Source organism: Condylura cristata, unplaced genomic scaffold (assembly GCF_000260355.1).
Source record: "Condylura cristata isolate star-nosed mole 26May11 unplaced genomic scaffold, ConCri1.0 scaffold00011, whole genome shotgun sequence".
NCBI classification, from domain to species: domain Eukaryota; kingdom Metazoa; phylum Chordata; class Mammalia; order Eulipotyphla; family Talpidae; genus Condylura; species Condylura cristata.
In genome coordinates this window covers 26,002,361-26,025,217 of record NW_004567112.1, presented here as the reverse complement: position 1 = coordinate 26,025,217, position 22,857 = coordinate 26,002,361, and the positions used below count along the sequence as shown (strand labels likewise).

General features: G+C 35.9%; 1 protein-coding gene across 3 annotated transcripts in view; it reads right to left on the bottom strand.

The window, feature by feature from the left end:
- Positions 1-6,326: 6,326 nt before the first annotated feature.
- The window catches only part of PARG (poly (ADP-ribose) glycohydrolase), a 104,625-nt gene continuing 88,094 nt past the window's right edge, over positions 6,327-22,857 (bottom strand). For all 3 annotated transcript variants that reach the window (XM_004680653.2, XM_012723659.1, XM_012723660.1), the window contains exons 16-18: positions 19,495-19,600; positions 9,283-9,411; positions 6,327-8,060 (exon numbers count right to left, since the gene is read on the bottom strand). In XM_004680653.2, coding sequence (XP_004680710.1) covers positions 7,906-8,060; positions 9,283-9,411; positions 19,495-19,600 — 390 coding nt within the window. In that variant the 3' untranslated portion in view covers positions 6,327-7,905. The remainder of the gene's footprint in view (positions 8,061-9,282; positions 9,412-19,494; positions 19,601-22,857) is intronic.

The window sequence follows — 22,857 nt, the reverse complement described above, 5'->3', positions numbered from 1 at the left end:
CGGGAGTCGAACTCATGCGGAAGCGGCTTTAGCTTCTCAGTGCTGTGCTTTAACCTGCTGCGCCACCAGGGAGGGCCCATAATATTGTTTTATTTTGAACAAGTTTCTTATACTTCTATTGGGTTTTGTTCTTATTTAAATACAAGAGTTCCTCATAAAAATATACATGTATATATATATATATATATATATACATACACACACACATACACACATATATTCAAGCCACCATCAATTCTCCCAGAGGTTATTGCAACAGTCCCCTATTTTTTCTGAGTCATAAAACAACCAACAACCTGGCACTGTCTTAAAAATAAAAAAAAGACCTGTCACATAGAAAGAAAAATTCTATGAAATGGCCCTAAAAAGGAGAGTCCTTTTCAACCAATATTCAGTTTTGCTGTTCACTCTGTGCTCAGTACTGGGCACTCAGAGATGAAACATTCAGCTGCAGTCCCACTAAAACAGGGACACACATGTAAAGAAGAACCAGACCTTGTACTAGGAACTCAATATCCTTACCACTCAAAGTATTACATGGACCAACAGCAGCAACATCACCTCGAAGTTTGTTAGGAATTCAGTCTTGGGTGTCAGAGTCAAAATCTGTATCTTCACAGGAACCCCAAAGTTTTAGAAATACTCTTTATGGAGAGGGGCTCTATGTAGCATGAAGTTGGGAGGGCAGTGTCAGATTCTGTCATGGAGGCTTCCCAGAGGAAGTGACATTTGGGCTACACCGATGAGAACTATTGACTTGAAAAGGTGGGGGTTAAGGGGGTGGGATGTTATTCTACAGAGAGGAAGGGGCAGGCTGTAAAGGTAGCAGTTGAGAGAGACAAAGCTGAACTAGAAACAGGCTGGAATCTGACTTTGAAGGTATTTGCTATATTAGAAATTTATGGTTTGTTTTGTTTCCTAAGGATGGAAATCAAGAGGGAGAATATTCTGTAGGCACCTTGCTGATGTTTAATCAGTGCAGGGTGCTCAATGAACATTAGAGGTGCTAATGACGTTATTCACAGTGGAAATGTTTCAGGAGTGGGGATAGGGCATGAGAATCAGGAAAGATTAGTGCCCTCCAGGTTTGCTCACAGAGGGTGGAGGTGTCCATAAATTTTAAAGGAAACAGAAAATCTCCATCTAAGGACATTTTTTTCTGAAAGCAATAAAGGCAAGGAAGTGATCAATTCCTCTAAATGGTTTTAAACTAAAGCAACAGTCCCAAGGGACTGGAAATTAATTTTTCTTAAAGGCTAAGTACCAGCTGTTTAATCTTTTAAACAACCTCATGAAAAGCCAAAAACAAATAGAGAATCCTTGCTTCGCTTTACCTGACACTTAGTTCTGATAAGGCTCTAAAGTCTGCTGTTCTGATAAAGATGGTCAATCATTGTGCCAGATCAATAGGACATTGATGCCTTGCTCAGGACGTTGGCTCTGGGTGGATTACCATCCCCAAGCAGGCCCAGACTTTGTTCATTTTCCAACTGCCTGGGTCCTCTTAATGATGAGCCACAGAACCCACGAGGCCTTTAAAAGTGGCAGAAGACATTTGTCCTACTCTAATAGTACAATGAGTATTGATTTCTTAAGTGGTCCTATATGTGTAGAATAAGATAGTACATAGATCTAGTATGAACAATTCAGCAGTTCCCACTTTTAGAGAGAAATGTGTTGTCATTTGAGGTACGTTATTATAGCAAGTCTTTGGACCATTTGGGACTGTTAAGTGGGGGTGGGGAGGAGAGGGGTAAAGTGTGTGAGAAGTAAAAATCAGTGCATTAGCAGGCAGGACTAAATCATGCTATAGTGTACAGAAACAGCAAAAATACAAGTAGAAACTTCCAGTACTAGCTGTTACCACTGTGACAAATGACTTGCATGCTCACCTCTAGTTAGTTCTCTCCAAGAAAGTTATCAACCTCAATTTTAAATAAGGAACTTGAGACTTGAGGCTGGGGGGTGGGGTGGTTGGTTAGGGCTTCACAACCAGGATATGCTGTGCTGGGATTCAAGACCAGGTCAGACTTGTTACTGACCACAGCCCCATTACCCACCCCTTCAAAACACACTTTTTGCAGTGCACTACATGGTCACTGAGAAGTTTCAAAGAGCTCACAAGTTGGCTGCAAGTTTGTTTAGCCTTCAGAAAACCCGACATAAAAGCAAAGCAAAAAATAAAAGATATAACAGTGATTATTACTTATATAACATTTGTAGATTACATATAACCATGATTACCTCATGTTTAAAAAGCTTCACTTTACAAGACTGTATATAACCAGATTCTAAGTGCATTTAAGAATATCTGTTTGAAAGGTAAAAAAAGAATAACTAGTTTTTCTAGAACAGCTTTTGTCTTTATTTTATATTTGAATTAGTATTTCACATAAATGCAAATCTATTGATCCATTTGAGTAGCAGTTTATCAGTAAGCATTTATTGATCACGTATTCTTTTGAAGAAAGTGTGTTACATCTTGGAAGAGAAACAATGAGGGACAAAGGCCCTGCTCTATAGATGTATCTCTCTTTAGCAGGGGAGAGCTATCAAACAAGCAGAGAATTAAGCAAAAGAGGGGTTTTTGAAAGATGTTAGCAACAGTAAGAAAAAAAGAGAGATAAAGGTTTTATAGGACTAAGTGGTATTCAGGTGATACACATAGACTCAGAAAGGAGAAATGAGATCAGCTACAGGAGAGTGGAGGAAAGCTTTGCAAAACTAAGATTTATTGCTGGGTTTTGGTGGGAGATGCTGACAAATAAAAAGAGAATGTATTATTTAATAGAGAACCCACAAACCACAACTAAACCACAGCCCAGGGGTCAATGTTAGCCTAAAACTATTGGGGAAGCTCCAACTGAGTTAAGTGTTCTAGGGGAATTGTAGATCCTTCCCTTCAGCACAAGCATCTGCAGCCCCTTAGGACGCTTGAACTTTGAGCAATCTCCAGCAACAACTTCTGAGCTCTCTGCTGTCCCAGCTCTTCCACTTCACCAGTACTAAAGCTCCAGTCATCCAAACAGTTCAGAGGCATCAGTCTATAAGCAACAGACACCTCAGGATCCTAGGCAAACAAGGTAGGACTATATTCTGTAAAGCTACCACACCAAAGCTCTTTAGGTCAATCCACAAAAACTGAAAAGAAAAAAAAAATACACTACAAATACAAATGATGAAACAAAACAGAAGACAGGAAAAATTTAAATCCAGCAGAACTAGGTAACTCACCTGAGGAAGGTTTAGAGCAACAGTTCTAGCTAAGCTTATTTGCATAAGAAAACAACTGACAAAATAAGAAGTGCAACAAGGATAGAGAAAATTTAAGAATGCTTCAAGTAGAAATAATGGATATAAAGAATTCTGTAAGAATTAAAAAATAAAATAGAGGGATCCAATAGCAGACAGAAAGGAGTTGACAGAATAAAGGAGTTTAAGCACACAATAGGGAAAACACACAAACTGATCAGCAAAAAAGAAAACAAAAAGTGAAAATACTTTTCAGAGTCCTGTGGAACAATTTCAAGAAATCAGTATCTGCATCACAAGGACCCCTGCAGGAAATGAGGACAAGAAAGGAGTAAGAGCTTTATTTTAAAAATATGATAGCTGGACAATCTCCCTAACTTGGGAAAGGAAACAAAAAATCTTGATTAGGAAGCCTAGTCAAAATAACGAAAATAAACTCATACATAACTCAAGACACATTAAAATTAAACTACCAAAAACTAATGGTAAGGAAAGATTACTGAAAGCATCCAAAGAAAAATGAACTATACATAAGATAACCTCTATAGGATTAATAACCCCAAATCCTTGGTTACATTAGGGCTCACTCCTGGTGCGATATATTCTACGGGTTTTAGCAAATGTATATGATATATATCTACAACAGTTTGATGCAGAAAGTGTAACCGCCCAAAAAATCTGGTGTGCTTCACCTTTTGATCCAACTACCCATCTAATCCCTGGCACAACTACCTTATACTGTCCCCATACTTACGCCTTTTCAAAAACATCATATAACTGGAATCATACAGCATGTAACTTTTCAGATTGACTTCTTAAACTTGCTATTTATAGCAATCAATAATCTTCCATAATTTGGATGTACCAGTTTATTTATCCACTCACCTAATGAAGGATGTCTTGCTTGCTTCCCAGTTTTGACAATTATGTATGATGAAGCTGCTGTAAACATTTAGCACAAGTTTTTGTGTAGACAAATACTTTCAACTCCTTTTGGTGAGTACTAACGAATGTGATTGCTTGATCACACGGTAAGAGTATGACATCTCACAATTTTTTTTTCTGAACAGGTATTTTTCCTCTCCAGATCAAGTGTAGAAACCAACTGTTTTTCTTCAGAGTCATTTCCATTAATGTCCTGAAAATGTTTCCTTTAGGCAATTTCTGTTAATTTTAGAACAAAATTAATTTTGCACCCAATGTGGAAGTCATGACCCTGAGATTAAGAGTCTCATGGTCTACCAGGGCCCCATCTCTACGTGTCCACCACCGAAAGTGGAGGAACACATCTATCTGCAAAAACTTTCACTGAATGCCTAAGACATCTAAACTTTTAATTTTTTTAAACTTTTATTATTTTTATTGAGATTCTAGAACTATTAAATGAAAGTAATAACATGATCTGAGAATTGAGGAAAGGAATTACAGGCCTTCTAGAGCTTTATTTAAATAATCTTTAAAGCAGACATGCTGAAAATCAAGACTTCCTTACATAGGGGAAGGCCATTATTATGCAGCCATGGTTGGAGAATACAGAAGAGAGAATCTGTGCAAATGCCTCTTCCTGTTGAAGTTTTTAAGAATTCAATCCAATTGATACTTTGCTCTATCACATTCTTGAAGTGGGACAGCATACCAGTTTCCAAAGCAAAAAATATATATAAGTACCAGGCATAGCAATTAGAGAGATAGGCTAGGCTTCCTTTCTAGTCTCCCTTTTAAATTCTGATTTGGATATGCCTGCCTTTAATGTCACGTCACCTAATAAGAAACAATTCTCTCAGAGGCAACTTTATGAAGCACACTAAAAAGTAGTCATTTGCGATGAAGGATAAGCTATATTGTCACAACTTCTGCTCCATCAGATTCTGACAGGGATGACAGAGTGTCTCCTGGAGGTTGAGGTGGTGTTCTAGATATTAGCTACTTGGACAAAAAAAGGCTAAAATACGTATAGCAACTAAGGTAGACCCTACTATACAATAGGTGTTACCTAACTTTCCTGGCCAATATGGTAATAGCTTCTTTTCTACATAAGTAAGGTTCAGAAATTCAATTTAGAAAAAAATGAACTGTTAAGTAAGGGGTGTGGCTAGTTTTTGAACCCAGCTTGTCTAATTTAAAATCACATGCCTTTCCTTTTATTCTCATTGCTTCTTTAAACTATTATTTGAATGAGACAGACTCAAAGTGAAAAAGCAAGTAAGCTACATTAAAAACCTAGGAGTTCTGGGCCCTCCCTGGTGGCACAGTGTGTTAAAGCACAGCACTAAGAAGCTAAAGCTGCTTCAGCATGAGTTTGATCTCTGCCCTGGAAGTGATCCACATGGTGCCACAGACCTCTCTTGTCTCATCTGCTGCTCCCCTCAGCAGTGTACTTCTTCCATCTGCCTGTCCTGCTCCACACTCTGTCTCTGGTGCATCCTATCACCCCTGCACCTCTGGCCTGTACCCTAGTTCTGTAAGCATAAATAAATCTTAAAAAAAAAAAAAAAAAACTAAGAATTTTAATCTGCACCTCACTAAAGAAGGGAAAGATAAGTAACATGAAATAAAACCATAAACCACAAATGAAAGAAAATAAAAGGTGCTGTTAAATGTTAGGATATAAAAGTTAATTTGATATATGACTTTTCCCTCTTTTTACAAAGGGTCTTTAAGAACAAAGTAAACATATTTTCATCTACCCCTCTAAAATGGACATTAGTTCTTTTCACAGTCCATCTAAATAAATTGTTCCCACCCCAGAATGCACTGGAACAAAGAATGAGGCAGCTTTTATTCTTAGAAATTTCTCATCAAAGAGAGAGGTGGTGAGAAAGAAGGTCCAGTCTACTAAGTCTATTCAGCACGAAGAGTAGAAAGTTAGACGCTATGTTCTGGTATATTACACTAGTCTTCTTAACTTACTTAATGTCTTATTTATTGATTTTTTTTCACATGAACTAGCCTATACTCTTCATGTAACATTTCACCAAACTGTTCACTTAGTCTTATGGCTGGGTAAGAAGGGCAGAATAGGTGCTAAAAAAAAAAACTAGTAAAACACAATCATGAGTCCCTAAAGTATCGGATGTATGGAGAAGAAGATTTTTGTACCAAGTCATCTTGGACTTAGAGAGGTGATAAAAAATCTTAACCACTGTGTTACAAGAACTTCGTCAATGACAGTGGCTGCCTTCAGGTGCCAAATTCCATTAACCTCTCAATCTCTATACGAACAGAAAGAATTATAGACATTGGCCATGGCCCTGCTTTTTCTTGATATTAATAATAACACGCAGAGTTTGAACCATCTTCTGAAATTCCTAATTAATAGGATTTGCTCTCCAATGCCTTTTCCTGACAGTTGAAAGTAAACCAGAACTTCAACAGTATGGTTTCGGATTTTTTAAGAAATATGAATAAGTATTTTAATGATTAAGCATTGCTTTCAACACAGACTTGGTTTTGATTATACTTTAACCTATGAAAGACATCATTTATGTTTTAAGTGGACACAACTGTAAATAAAGGAATTAAAGACTGAGCCCCTGACATAGCCTAAGCCTAATGATTTTCCACAACTCTAGTTTTATTTAGATTTATGTGCTTGTACATAGGCATACTTAAAAAACACATAGGTATATATTTATATATACACACACACACACAATATAGATATGAAAGTTTCTGACAAATGATATGTTAATCAAAATTTATTAATTACATAACCTTATAATAACCTTTGAATACTAGAGATACTTCAAGTATATATATATCATCCTGAAGTTCTCAGTCCCCAAACTTTGGTTATATGAATATGCTTCAAGCACCAGGGAACAAACAATAATCCTAATGTAAAAAGAAAAAAAAACCTAAAATAAAAAGAAATCCTTCAACCGTCTCAAATCCTCTCCTGCCCCCATCATGTGGGTAAATTAACTTTTATGCTATTTTTTCAAGCTTTCTTGGGTTATTTTCCAAAAGCAGTATAAATAAAATCTGATGGGGGCAGGGGGAGGTGGGGTAGGAAGAAAGGATACACAACCCACTACAGATAAAGGCAATGTAAATAATTCTTACCAAAGAATTATTTTTGGAAATTAGTTTGTCTTAAGTAAACAGCAGTTTTAACTCATGAGATTTGCATTATGAAACAAAATATGGACCAGGAGGAGGAGCAACTCTTAATTTTCAAAATTCAAAAATTCAAACAATGTAATCACAACAAGAGTTGGGGTGAAAGGTTCACAGGGAGATCGTCAGAAGACCAAGTTAACGAGATTCTTGGATTTCAACTTCTTCCCTGGCATCACTGGCATCTACCCGCTGCAGAGGCATTCTGTATAATATAGAGTTATCAAAAAAAGAGACCTTATAGGCTGAGCAAAATCCAAAGAATTTCACAAGAACTTGGATGGGTGAAAGAAAAATCCAAAGAATGACAACTAACATAAAAGAAAATGGGAGCAAAATATATCTAAATAAGTCAAGATGGAGAGAATTTAGAGATACAAACTCACAATTTTGTGTGTGAAGGGTTTTGCATCTTGGCCTACAAATGTGGATTATATACACATTTATATTAAGCCAGTTCATATATTACACCTGACAATTCAAACAGGAAGTCTCTGATGATCGGTAGAAGGCATTTCCACTGTACTCCACTCCTCAGGTCCCAGTCTTTTGTCCTGGCTGAGTGGTGGCCTCTGCACAAGACTCAGCAGCATGGTAGATGAATGGATAAAGCTTGATCTCTGGACCGGGTGTAGAACAGTTTCTACATTCTTCATTGTAATATCGTAGCAATAGCTTATATACTTCTCCTAGAGAATAAAAGGGACAGACCGTTAGCACAGAAAGGTATATACATCGTTAAAACTACCTAAATCTGTGTAACAAATGCTCAATTGGACTTGTCAAAATTACACATGCTTGCAAGGTGTTCCCAATATAAAATTAAACATTTTTTTAAAAAAGATTTATTTATTTATTCATACAGAACTGGGGGTACAGGCCAGAGATGCGGAGGGTGAGAGGATTCACCAGGGACAGAGTAGGGAGCAGAACAGGCAGATTGAGAAATACACTGCTGAGGGGAGCAGCGGGCGGGCCAGGAGAGGTCTGCCACGCCATGTGGATCTCCTCCGGGGCAGGCGGGAATCGAACTCATGCGGAAGTGGCTTAAGCTTCTTAGTACAGTGCTTTAACCCGCTGCGCCACCAGGGAGGGCCCAAATTAAACATTTTTTAAATTTAATTATGATGGACCTCCCTGGTGGCACAAGGAGTTAATAGTCTCAGGACTATAAAGCCCACACATCACGAGTTTGATTCCTGGACAGGGAACTGACCCATATGGCACAGCAGACCCTTTCTGTTTCACCTGCTTCTCCCCTCAGCAGTATATTTCAGTAAATCCTCCTGCTCTGCTCCCCACTCTGTCTCTGATGAATCCTCTTACCACCCCCACCCTCACACTGGCACACCTCTAGCCTGCATCCCAGTTCTTATATGCATAAACAAATCTTAAAAATTTTTTTTTAAATTATCGCAAGAAACTACCTATTAGCTTACAAGCAGGTTACATACCTGGTATCTCACCCATGCTTCCTTTTGGGAGCTACATTCTATAATGTAATTCCATATTCAGCTCCCAAGGCAATATCTTTCAGGGCCAGCTTAAATACAGCAGATGAGCATACTGGTATGTTTGATAAATATGAACCAGTGCTAAACCTCTTCAGTTTGAACTTAACCTTCTGTATCTTCCCTCTTTAAATACTTTACATGTACAAAAATGGGTATTAACTCCAGTTTTTTAGCCTTACATTAAGAGCTAATATACTCATGTTCAAGATTGCAAATGAGACTTTGCCAGAGAAAAAGATTCTGCAAATGTTTCCTCTCTAAGATTTTGTCCCCTCCTCTCAAAGTCACATTTTCATTTTTTCTTATCCACTGTGATTCATCCAGATTTAGGAACTATTTCTCCTGGATAGTGTACAATCCATCTAGATACCAAGTGTCAAGACAATCTCCTACTTACCAACAGTCAGTTTTCTTTCAGTAAGGAAGGTGTGCATGCTGTAAATGTCTCTCATCAATTCTGAATCCCCAAAGGTGAAATAAACCACATCTCGCTCAGCTGCCGCAGCTGCCAATATCTGTATTAAGGCTGCAGCAAAGAGAACAAACCCAGCTATATCATGACACTTCCATCAAGGCACCTTTAGCTCTTTCAACCAGTGAAATTACAGCTGGTATGTCAAAGATTTATCCCAGATTAAAGATTTATAAACCTTATATGTTATTAGAAAAAGGCAAATACAGGATGGGCATATATCATCTAGTTATGTAACTTTTTAGACATGCTACTGAAATGCCATTAAGCTACAGAATTCTTACACTGACACCTTTTCTGAACCACAAGAAAAGGAAGTGCCTTTGAGATAGCACAGACAAGGCACTAGGTCGTATTCTCTTTACTTACATTAATCTGGAACAAAAATTTTTGTGTTAGCTTGTTTGACTTAATTATTTTGTCTTATTATATAGTTGTTGCTCTTTTGTATTGCAAAAGTTTCTGTGACCTTTCCCTTACCATGTACTTGAGGCAGTTCTAATGCTCTCATTAACCCAACAGCAAACTTTCTCAAAATGGGCTGAGAATATACCCTTACCCCCATAGCACTCCCATTTTCATTCCATCACACAATCATTGCAGTGTGCAATGACTTTTACTGAAGACACTAACTCTGGTTTGCTGAAATTGGAAATCCTTGAGAATGAAGTTACAAAGCACCCAGCCTGAAGCATGTTTCCAAAAATTAAGTTCCTTATAATCTTATCAATAGATACATTTTTTTTCAATAACAACAAAATTGAATACAGATGCAATAGATGGTCTTTGCTACCTTCATAAAAGGAGAGGTGGGAATCAAATGGAAATATACAGAAGGTAACTTTTGTTTAGTTTTGATTTTTGAACATGTTAATTGTCTAAATATTCAGCCATTAAAATCAGAACATGAGAATGGGGAGAACTCTATAACTTAACTTTGAAAGTAATCTTAAACAAATGAGTCTAATTTTACTTAAAAAAAAATAAGAACTACACTGAAAGAAAGGGAAAAAAAAGGATGAAAGGAAGAAAATTCAAGTAACTTATAAGCACAACATTTAATATCTTGAGTTTTGCACAACGAGGGTAAAAGTTGCAAACAAATCTCTAACTCTTTTTACTAAGTTTGCTTATCACAAGAGTATAAGCAAAGTAATCCTGAAAGTATTTTAAAACATATTACAGGATTTGGGCCTCCCTGGTGATGCAAGGATGTCTCAGCACTATGAAGCTATGGACAGCCACAGCAGCACAAGTCCAATCCCCAGCCAGGGAGCTGACTTACATGGTGCAGCAGACCTTCCCTGTCTTGCCCTTTGCTCCCCTCAGCAGTGTATTTCAGTAGATCTGCCTGTTCTGCTCCCCACTCTGTCTCTGGTGAATCCTCTCACCACCCCTGCACCTCTGGCCTGTACCCCAGTTCTGTATGCATATATAAATAAATCTTCAATAAATAAATAAATAAGCCTTTTCTTCCTTCCTCTCACCCTCCCACCCTCCCTTCTTCCTTCCTTCCTATGTCCCAGCTCTTATATGCAAATGGTTCAAATAAGAATTGTGTGCATCTGTACACATTGTACATATATAGGCATATATGCACACAAGCATACACATAGAAGTTTATTCTTTATCTTTGTAAGTTTCATAAATTTGAAATTATTTTCAAATAAGAATTTCTAAAAATTATATAAGAAGGGAAAAATTAAGCTAAATTACTACAGTTGATACAATTGAGTATCACAGATTTGGGAAATAATCTATGACATGTGAGATTCTAAAATACCGAAGTATTTCCTAATTTCCAAACTAACATTTATTGGAGCATTTAAATAAACATGTAAGGTATGATGACTAGGCATCATTAATCTCAAAGCACTGAAAGTAATTAATCTTGAAATAGAGAAGTTTTAATTAAAACTGCTCAACCAACTTATATATATGTTAAAGCTTCAATACAATTCATTTTAAAAGGTTCCTAATTAAAGTAAACTAGATATAAAAATAGAAACAAATGAATTTTCATCTTTTTGTACCAAGAAGTATCATTTCTTTCAGTGAGGAAAAAAAAATAATAATGGCTTTAAGTACTTTCTATTAAAAAATAAAGTCAAGGGGGCCTCCCTGGTGGGGCTGAGGTTAAAGACACAGCACTATCAAATGATCTGCCACATGGCACAGCAGACCTCTTCTGTCTCACCCACTGCTCCCCAGCAGTGTATGTCGTTAGAGCCACCTGTTTGCTTCCCACTCTGGTGAATCCTCTCACCTCCTACACCTCTGGCTTACACTCCAGCTCTTGTATGTGTATAAATAAATCTTTAATAAAAAATTTAAAAAAGCAAACCCAAAGAAAAGTTCTTTTAGTCCTATTTTCTCCTCATATATAGAAATACTAGAACACTAGTCACATACCATTTATGAAAATATATTTTTTAACATTTAAAAATTATCTCCATATAGCATTTATTAAAAAGCTTCATAAGCCATTCTATCATGTGGATAGAATTACCAAAAGAGGCTTGATTCTAACAAAAGGAACCAAGTCACCAACATTCCTGATTTCACAGCCATTTCTGTTTGGGCGCATATTGCAGCCTAGCATGTTTTAAGCTAGGACAGGAGACCTGAGCTCAGCCCCTTTTTTTCCACTATCTCTCTTGCTCTATCACTCCAACAAAGTCAACTGAACTCTCTTTGTCCTCATTTTTCTCAGTCATGCATGAAGGAGTTGACTCAGAACATCCCTAAAGATGTACAGCATGTACAGTCTCATAATTTTTGCTATAATTTTTCTCCTTATATATAGAAATAATAAATCACTAGTCAAATACCACATGAAAATATATTTTTTAATGTTTATCTCCATATAGCATTTATTATGAAAAAGCTTCATAGGCCATTCAATGATGGAAACATAGTAATCACTGACAAAGTATTTTAAACAGGACCATTTATAGACCTCACTATATCTATAACACCCAACACCTTTGCAAATACAGAGAATTATGTCTCATGATTTCAGTGAACCTTCTTATATTACAATTCAGGTAAATAATAAATCACAACTCTAATAGGGTATGTGGACTGACTCCAAGTATGATATAAAAACATCAGATTCTAACTTCAAGCACAAGTAGTTGCCAAACAATAACTTAAATTAACCTTCAGGGAGTCTGGTTTTAATTTTCTTTTTGGCATCAATGTTAAGCTACAAGGAAACACTAATAAATATGAGTAACATCAAAAACAATTTACAGAGCCCTCTGGCAACAAATCAATTTAAAAAACTAAGTAAAATGATGGATACTTACATACCACAGGTAACAACTAACAATGGACTAATGACATGCTGAACACTGTTCTAGTAGTTTTACAGGCACTAATTCAAGATTTATAAGTATTTGTTCATCTAATCTTTATAAAAACTGAATAAATATTTCCTTTTTGAAAATAAAGACATCTAGCTTAAGTAATTTGTCTAAGGTCACAATGCCAAAATGCAGAGAAGCTAAGATATGGACTCTGGAGTCTAACTGAAGGAAATGTACCCTTGCCTATTCTGTCACAATGGCAAAGCTGTCTTGCCAAGTCATTTTGTTTCACTCAAAGCAAGCTTTCCATAAGACAGCCAGAACAATTTCCTCCAAATTTGATTCTTTGGGCATGCTTTTGAACCTCTCTATAAACCTTGGTTCCTCATCTTAAAAATGGGACTACAAATTGAAGGACAGGCAAAATAAAGGTGAAAATGCCGTAATCCTTATATCTGGCTGATTACCAGCAACTCTAAGACAATTCTTTAAAAATACCCCAAAGTTATTTTCCAGACCCACTAATTCAACAGCATCTCCGAGATATTTATAACTCACTCTAGACACTTTGAATACACAATATCACATATAATGTAGAAATGTTAGAGAAAGGAATATTCTATGTACAAGCAAGGTTTAGATACAGAAGTGACAAGGAACTTATAGTAGACAAATTGAAGTGATTTGGCCCATAATTATATTCTTCTACCTGCTTTGTTGATAGTAGCTCTTCCCAACTTTCATGATCATGCCTCCCAGAAACCCTAGCCAAAGGGGACAAGGAAGGCCTAATATGACAGAACATGATCTATCAATATTGTCTAGGTTCTAAGCTTTAAGATTACTATTTTCTCCTGGAGTTTAGCTATCTTGGTTCCAAACAGTAAAATAACTAGCAAAGACCTTAGATTCAATATACAGAGGACACAAGGTAGGAAAAAATGGAATTTATAAAGATTTTCTTTTTCTCAGAAAACCTTTCACTTGATATAAATATACATTAAAAAGTAACTGTAAATCCTCTTAACCACACCAGTGCTTACTGACTCCTGGTATAAAGATTTGGTATAAGGAGTGGGGAAGTGATCTAAGTTGGTCCAATTAGACTATTTCCACAGAATTTAAGGAGTCCTTTCCTCTATGATTACTCAATTACTGTAAGTTTGAAATGATTTGGTTCTGTTTTCTCTAGGGCAGAGATAACCAATGGTAGTATAGAATGAGGCCTTCATCTTGAGAGAAACATGAAGGAGGAGAATACACACATATACATGAGTATCTGCCCCTAGGATCCAGTCTTCTCTAAAGCTGACTCTAACTGTTCTTTTTATCCACATCAGTCAATAATCCCCTTTCAGGCTCAAGTGATAAACAGCATTAATGTTTTGTGCAAATGAAAGAATCCTAATATAGAATTTGGAGTTGGGGAGATGAAGAGGAAAATACCTCAGAGGAACAATTAATACAGGAGTGATAGCTCACAGGAACCAGAAGGTATTAGCCAGAAATGTGCAAAACCCTAGAACAGTGAAAGGCACACCAGTTATCACATACATTTGTTAGATAGAAATAAATTGAGCATATATTATTCACAAACCACTTTTAGGTAGAGAATAGGAGTTGAAAAGAAAAAGCGCAGGAATATAATATCAAGATACCTTTAAATTATATAAACTAGCAATGGCACGAGCTTTTATAAGTCACATACACAACATGAAAATATATAAAGAATAAACACTGAAGGAAATGCAAGGAGAAATGGATTAAAACACAGCAGAAAGAACTTTAGAGTAATATTCAAATCCTTCACCATGGTCAGGTTCTCCTCTATGAAAATTTTTGGTAAGTTTTTTGTTGTTGTTGTTCAAAACCAGAAAAAAATCAGCAGGATAGAGGGTCTAATCTAAGAGTTATAGAATCTAACAGGCTTTTGAAAGGATATTGAAAAATATTCTCCACATAGTTGCGAGAATAATGTATAAATGAAAGTAGCTCAAAATTAAATTATTATAAACTACAGAACTCAGGCACAATTGGGCAACAAACATTAAAAACATTAAGCCCTACTTTTAATAAAAGAAGTATAACTTTAGGACTGATACATGCTCATCACACTTTCCTATACAAATTTTGGTAAGTTTTTGTTCCAAAAATAATATATGCTTATAATAGAAAAATAAAGATTATGAAGAAAATAAAGAACATAAATATCACTCATGTAGGGATAACCATAATCAATCTTTGCACATAAGTAGACATAGACTCTCAAATTTGTATGTGATATTTTATATTCGTAATTTAACTTAAAATGGTTTATATGGTATATATTATACAGTTCCTTCTATTTGACATTATAATCTTCCTATAATCAAAATAATCTTCCTTGTCAACAGATATATTTCTGCTAGCTTTTAAATTTCTACCTAATGTTTCATCGTGTGTTATTTTTTTTCAAAGTTAAGTTTTAGTAAACATGCACCCTAAAGGATGTTATCATTACTTTTAATTTTTAAACAAATATTCAAGCAAATGAAGGGTTGAGAGCAGTCCAAAGTCAACCCAAGTTTAAATATTGTTAACTGAGAAAATAAATTACAAAATTAAAATGTTTGAATATTTCCCTTGATAGTCAAGTCACCAGAGGAAGCAAAGTTACAGTCAGGAAAGCTTTTATGCCATAAAGAAAAGGAAAGAAACAAGCACATTTATAAAGCTTCCCAAATTGTCTATCACAAATGACCAAGGCTTATGGCAGGCCTGGTTTCTGGATTGATGATATGAATCTACTCATTCATTTTACTTAAGAGAAAAACAGGAAAAAAAAGTGTCTGTCATAAGATCAATAAGCCCACAGTGAAAAACAGGTTTCCTCAAACAAATTCAATATGATAAAGAATTTCATAAAATAAAAAACAGAAGTTATTTCTTCTCCAGACTTTTAAAACACTGAAAATAGCGCCATGTAGTTTTTCGTTTTGAATATGAAGAAAATATCTGTGAAAATCTTTCAAATGAAAGAAATAGGGAAGACTTTTCTAACTGCGCCACAAAAAAAAAAAAAAATGACAATAACCCAACAGGCTGAAATATGTATTTTAAAATGGAGAAACAATCTGCAATATATGACAGTTAATAATATTTGTTAATATATAAAGAGCTATTACTAGCCAATGAAAAATCAAAACTACTCAAGAGATACATGGGCAGAAGATGTGAAAAAACAATTCACAAAACAAAAAATGGAAAATAAACATATGAAAACAGCTGACACAAAAAGAAATTAAAGGCTAACAAAATAACCAGCTAGTAAATCTGCTCATGCAAGGAAAACAATGTAAATTGACACAGCTTTTCAGAAGTAAAATTTACAACAAATATCAAAATATAAAGTACAGATATTCTGTATATCATTAATATAACTTATAGGATTTAACCCAAAGAAAATAAGAACTTTAGAGTAATAAATAACAGATTCATAAATTAGGAGATTCAATTATTCTATTCTTGAGATAGATTTTATCTGTATTTAATTTAGCCATCAAGATAAGCTGGTTGCTTCATATTTGATTGTTTTCTTAAAACTCTGACAACTAGTACAACATGGAATTTGTCTGGTCTTTGTCCCAGCTTCATTTTTTTGCCACTTCAAATATTCATGGAATTTCCTGAGTGATACTGCCTTTGTTATGCTAATAAGACCCATCCCACAATGGTTTTTTAGTCAGTTACTGATCTCCACAGAGTGGAGAGAGGGCTAGAGGTTAAGCTCAAAGAAATGCCCAATAATTTAATAAATGTTGCCTGAAATGAGACAACATTAAAACACCTGGACAGCACTATCATCCCTGTGGTCTGAGTTCAATCCCCAATCAGGTTGCTGACCCACATACGGACAGCAGACCTTTTCTGTCCTGCCCACTGGTCCCTCTTCAAGCAGTGTATTTCAGTAAATCTGCCTGTTCTGTGCCCCACTCTGTATGTGGGGAACTCTCTCACTGCTCACCCTCTACTCCAAGCCTACACCCCAGTTCTTCTAAAAAATTTTAAAAATTTAATTTTTAAAAAGCCATAATACAAAACCATAATAATCGAAACTGTATGGACTGAAACAAGAACAGGCACACAGACCTGGATTCAAATAGAAAACCCAGATATAAACCCACAGGTTTATGGGTAGCTAATCTTTGACAAAGGAGTAAAGAATATACAATGGAACAAAGAAAGTTTGCTCAACAAATGGTGCTGAGAAAACTAGGATACTACATGCAAAAAAATGAAACTAGATCATTATCTTGCACCATGCACAAAATCCAACTTGAAGTGGATTAAAGACCTAGACATAAGACCCGAAACCATAAAACACCTGGAAGCAAAGGTGGGTAAAACTACATGACATATACCTTATTAACATCTTTAAAGATACAATGCCCAATGCAAGGATAGTGAAGGAAAGGATAAACAGATGGGACTACATCAGGTTAAAGAGCTTCTGTAACATTACAAAAAAAAAAAAATTCTCACACAATACTAAGGATAAAGGATTGATGATAAAGATTACAGAGGGCTGATGAAACTCAACAAAAATAAACAATCCCATCAAAAAATGGGGAGAAGAGCTAAAAAGACACTTATTTGAAAAAATGTTCAACATCACTTGTAATAAGGGAGGTGCAAATTAAAAACAAAATGAGATACCACCTCACACCAGTGAGAACAGCACATCTTCAAACAACTAGCAACAAGAAGTGTTGGCAAGGATGTGGAGAAAAAGGTACACTCCTGCCCTGCTGGTGGGAATGCAAACTAGTACAACCACTATGGAAAGCTGTTTGGAGGTTTCTCAAACTGCTAAAAAATGGAGCTTCCATATGGCACAGCAATCCTACTTGTAAGTATCTACCCAAAAGACACAAAAACATTGACTCAAAAGGATACCTGCACCCCAAGTTTATTGCTGTTTTATTTACAATAGAAAAGATACGGAATCAACACAAATGCTCAAAAATAAACGACTAGACTAAAAAGACGTGGAACATATGCATAATGGAATATTACTCAGCAATCAAAAGGATAAACTCATGTCTTGGCAGCAACATGGATGGAGCTGGAAGGGATCATGCTAGTGAAATAAGCCAGAAAGAAAAAGAAAAATACTGGATGTTTCACTCATAGCAGGAGCATATAGGACCAGGGGGAAAACAACAAACCAATGAGCAATTATATACCAGAGACATTTTACGGGGATGGAGTGGGGAATGGAATCAAAAATGGGGGATGAGAGTACACAAGACTATGGTGATGGCACATGGGTGAAATGGCGGTGGGAAGTCCATGGGGATGACAACTGAGATGGAAAAAAAGCACAAAATGATGTAAGAACAATTATTATAAAAATTAAAAAAGAGAGCCCTCCCTAGTGGCACAATGGGTTAAAGGACAGCATGATGAAGATATCCGAAGCCAGTGCAGCATTAGTTTGATCCCTGGCCAGGGAGATGACCCACATATTGTTGCGGACTTCTCCTGGCCCGCCCGCTGCTCCCCTCAGCAGTATATTTCAGTCAATTTGCCTTTTCTGCTACCCAGTCTGTCTCTGGTGAATCCTCTCACTCCCCCCTCTCCCTTGCATCTATGGCCTGTACCCCAGTTCTTGTAGGCATGAATAAATAAATCTTTTTTAAAAAATTAAAAACTCTGGATCCCAAAGGTCAGTGGAGCTTCATGGTTGGCAAACAAATTGGTGTGCTGGAAAAGTAATGTTCCCTGACACCATGGAAAAAGGACATGGAAGCTCTATATTCCTTTCTAGATATTAACCAATGAATAGCCTTTATAATAAAACTAGTAACTTTCCTGAGTCATACTAGTGATTATCAAACTAGAGGAGGGGATGTGGGAAATCTCCCAGATTGGTTACCAGTTGGTCAAAGGTATGGGTATCTTCACTGAAAAACTGAGGCTGAATTCTACATAGGGAATCTAGTGGAGGACTTTGCCCTTACCTATGGGATCTGCACCAAGTCTAGGATGTCAGTGTCAGGACTGTACTGCAGCACAACTAGTTGGGGTCAAACAAATTGAGCTTACACAGAACAGTAACCAGTCTAATAATAGTACTATTTTCTAAAATTGATAATTTTGAAAGTAAAGAAATTATCATAATTTGGCAAGTAATCAATAGATTTGTTGTCAGACAGAATTTTCTATAAAAATTAAAACCAAGAAATGTATACCCTCTTGGTTATTCAAATGTCTCCCTATCTGTAACAATTATGTAGCTATCTCAAGTCACAACCCCCCACACAATGTGCCTCTATTAAAGCCCCCATCTGTGTGCTGTATTTGTCTGTATCCCTTTCCCATATGCTAGACTGTAAATTCCAAAGGAAGAAACCACATCTCATATACCTTTGTATTTTCAGAGGCTACTACAGTGCCCAAGGCAGGCAGATACCCCTTATGCTTGGTGAACAACTACGTCAATGAAATGAAATATTGACAGAGCTGTCAATGAAAATGAGATCCTGTGAAGAAAAGTGTTTGAGTGGATTACATGGTTTGAAAGTCTTTTTCCATTCTTTTTTTTTATATTCAAGTATTTCTGGTAGATCAAAGAGATAAGTAACCACTGCTGGTAAATAGTAAATGAAAACAAAAAATTTCTTTAAAGACAGTAAAAAGAAAGAAGATGGTTTTAAATATTCTTTTTCTCTTAGATCTTTGTGGTCTCTTAATATGATAGGATACTAGAAATCTGGTTTGGAATACTAATTTTTCTCCATAATTAGCATGTTATTCTCCTACTGAAAAGAATGCATTCACTCACCTTTTAATCTAGCATCACCTCCAAAAGCACCACAGCCCCAATTTCCTGTAGCCACTGCAGAAAGATTCTCTGAAGAAACCCCAGGACGGAGAAATCCACAGTAAGCCTGCAGGATAAAGGACACATCACAGCAGTGAACAGACAAATACTCACAGATAATTCTTAACTATCTCTTTTTTTTTAGAGGTCAAAAGAGAGGAAAGAACAGAAAATCCTGGGATTGTACATGGAAGAAAATAAAAAATAATCAATTCTAATACTATTTGTTATGATGCTGGGTAGATCAAAGTCCTTAAATCCATACAGATTTCAGATTCTTTTTATGATTCAAACTAACATAGAAATATAGCTTTATTTCAAAACTGATGGGATCCTGATGAAATACTACCAAGAAATAAAGGGGGAAAGGCACTTATAAGACTGTTTTCTTTGAAGACTTTTGATCCCTATTTTTTCAGCAAATAGTCTTTATTTTTATGCTACCTCAGCACTCTTTCTCTCTGAATTACCAGGACTAGATTACTGTGATTAGCTTTTAAATGTTCTTCATGTCGCTGAAATGCTTAGCAGCAAGCAAAGTACTATGTAAAAAACAGAGCTCTATGACTGGTTATAACATAACTTTTAAGATCCCTTCCAGTTCTGGGGCCCTCCCTGGTGGCACAATGGGAAAGCACAGCATCATGAAGTTATCCACAGTCACTGTAGCACAAGTTCGATCCCCAGCCAGGGAGGTGACCCACATGGCGCAGCAGACCTCTCCTGGCTTGCCCACTGCTCCCCTCAGCAGCATACTTCATCAATCTGCCTGTTCTGCTCCCCACTCTGTCTCTAGAGAATCCTCTTACCACCCCTGCACCTGGACCTGTACCCCAGTTCTGTATGCATAAATAAATCTTTAAAAAAAAAAATCCCTTCCAGTTTTAAGATTCTCTACTTTTACAGCTCTAAGCTAAAATATTGAAAAATCTGCCAGTAACTTGAGAGAATAACAATCTATCCCAAGGATGCGAGCTCAGTATTAAATGAACAGCTCCTTGTGTATATGGGAAGGTTGCAGTTTAAGGTCCCAGAGTTTCTGATTTCCATTTCCTTGCTGTCAGCCTAGTTGGTCTTTCTGCCTCTTCAGGGTTCTTAATTTTGTGAAACTATCACACTATATTAAGGAGTTTGATATAATAGCAAAGCAAATGTCCCCTGGGTTCTCTCAAGTACCAAACAAAGCCTAAATTATAGTTTATATACACTAGTAAATAAAATAAAAATAATGATCTGTGACAAATGTTCCCAGAGAAAAACCAAGGATAAAGGAAGGTACCACTAAGAAATTCAGTCAGAGAAATATAGTGAATTGCTCTCTGAACTTTCCACAAAGGTATAAAAATTTATTTTATACACATCTAGATAGATTAACAAGGCTATTCCTTTCACCCTCTCCTACGCTGTAAATCCTGACAGATATTAATTATAAATTGATACCAGACTATTATTCAATGCTGTGGTACAGAGCTTATACTAGAACTCACAAATTACCTGTATAATCAGATGCATGGAGCTTCTGAAAATCTCTTTCAGGTCAAAAATATCAAAGAGCTCAATTTTTTTGACCAGATTCTTGAAAGATACACTCTCTCTGCTTTTATGCCAACAAGAGGAAGAAAAAACTCTGTCAGAAAAGGCATAATTTGGCACTGGTTTCCTGTCAAATTCTCCTAACATGCCTAGATGAAGAGAAATGTTTCTTAGTTTTCTATTTCATGTCTTTGTTTTATTCTGTTAAAACGGCTTGAGTCTTTCCCCCCTAATGTCTCTACATATCTGGGCTAATTTCACTTCAATGAACAGTTTAGTAAAATTAAAGCCAAATATTAGAATTTAAACATTTAGATTATTAGAAGCAAAGTCTTATGTAGAGTATTAATTTAAAAACAATTAATACAATTGCTATTGAACAGCTATTAGTTATAAAGAATATGGTTATACTGATTAAATACAAAATTCTCTTATTCTGATACAAGTAAGCATTTACAAGGGCTGAAATAAGATACAAGTTCCTCTTAGTGCCCTTTAGAGATGCCAAGTTCTCACTTCATCGGAGAGGTACTAGGAGTTCTCAAGAGTTTCACACTGGCAAATACTTTACTTTTCCCCATCCAGAGCCAGGGCACTGAGATTAATGAAAATAATAAGAATAAAAGAAAGCAACCACTAGTCTCATCCTGACTTCACATTTGCCAGTGACAAAGGAATTTACCTTTACTAATAAATATGTTAAAGGAAGAAAAAAGGGAAGCATTCATATCTCAGTACAGTAAGTAGAAGATATTAGTGAACACTCACATTTCAGAAAGGAAGTTTTGATGGGAAAGGAAGGGAAGAAGAGGGAAAATGAAGGTATTTTTGAAATCCTGATGTTTATTTACATAAAGGAGCTTTGAGAAGCAAGAAAAAAATACTGGTGCCTAATAGACCCCAGCCAGAAAGAGGTAAAGATAGAAATGAAGGAATGAAGCAAAGAAAGTACAAAGAATACAGCTGTAAAAACCTACAGGCCCAGAAAATAGATGATATTCAAGAGAACAGAATATCATAAATATCCACGCATACATGTACACAAACATACATGCATGTAAGTTAGAACTCAGGCCTCACCATCAATTTCAGCAGGCCCAAACAGATATAATTAAAATATGCATTTTATTAAAGTATAAATACATTATACTGTTTGCTAGATTGATAATATAACAATATTTGTACCTAAAGAATTGTTTACTTAAATTTACTCAATACTAGTGGGTACTAATACTACTTTTCCAAGATTTTGGAATATTGTCATTTTAAGACAAACAATATAAAAAAAATTCTTAAGAATTTTTTAGAAGAGAATAAAATAAAACTGAAAACTCTCTGAGACTTCCTAATAATTTTGTTAAATTTCTTCTTTTGTAAATTTCTTATTATAGGTTAAATAGCAACTGTATAAAGATAATAGTTGTTCAAAAATAGTAGTTAATAATAAATCCAACCAATTTTATAGCCATTAACTATTTCATTATGAAGATAATTAGAAAGTCTGAAAAATATTAGCTATATTATTTAATGGATACATTAAATAGGTAAAATATAAAGTTATAGGTAACATTTTTTTTTACCAGAGGTGCAGGGATGGTGAGAAAATTCACCAGAGACAGAGTCAGGAGCAGAACAAGTAGATTGATGAAGGGAAAGGTCTGCTGGGTCATATGAATCACCTCCGGGGTGGGGGATCAAACTTGCACTGAATGGGCTGTGGTTAGCTTGCAGTGCTGTGCTTTAGCCTGCTGTGCCAACAGGGAGGGCTGTATAGGCAACTTTTTTTTTTTT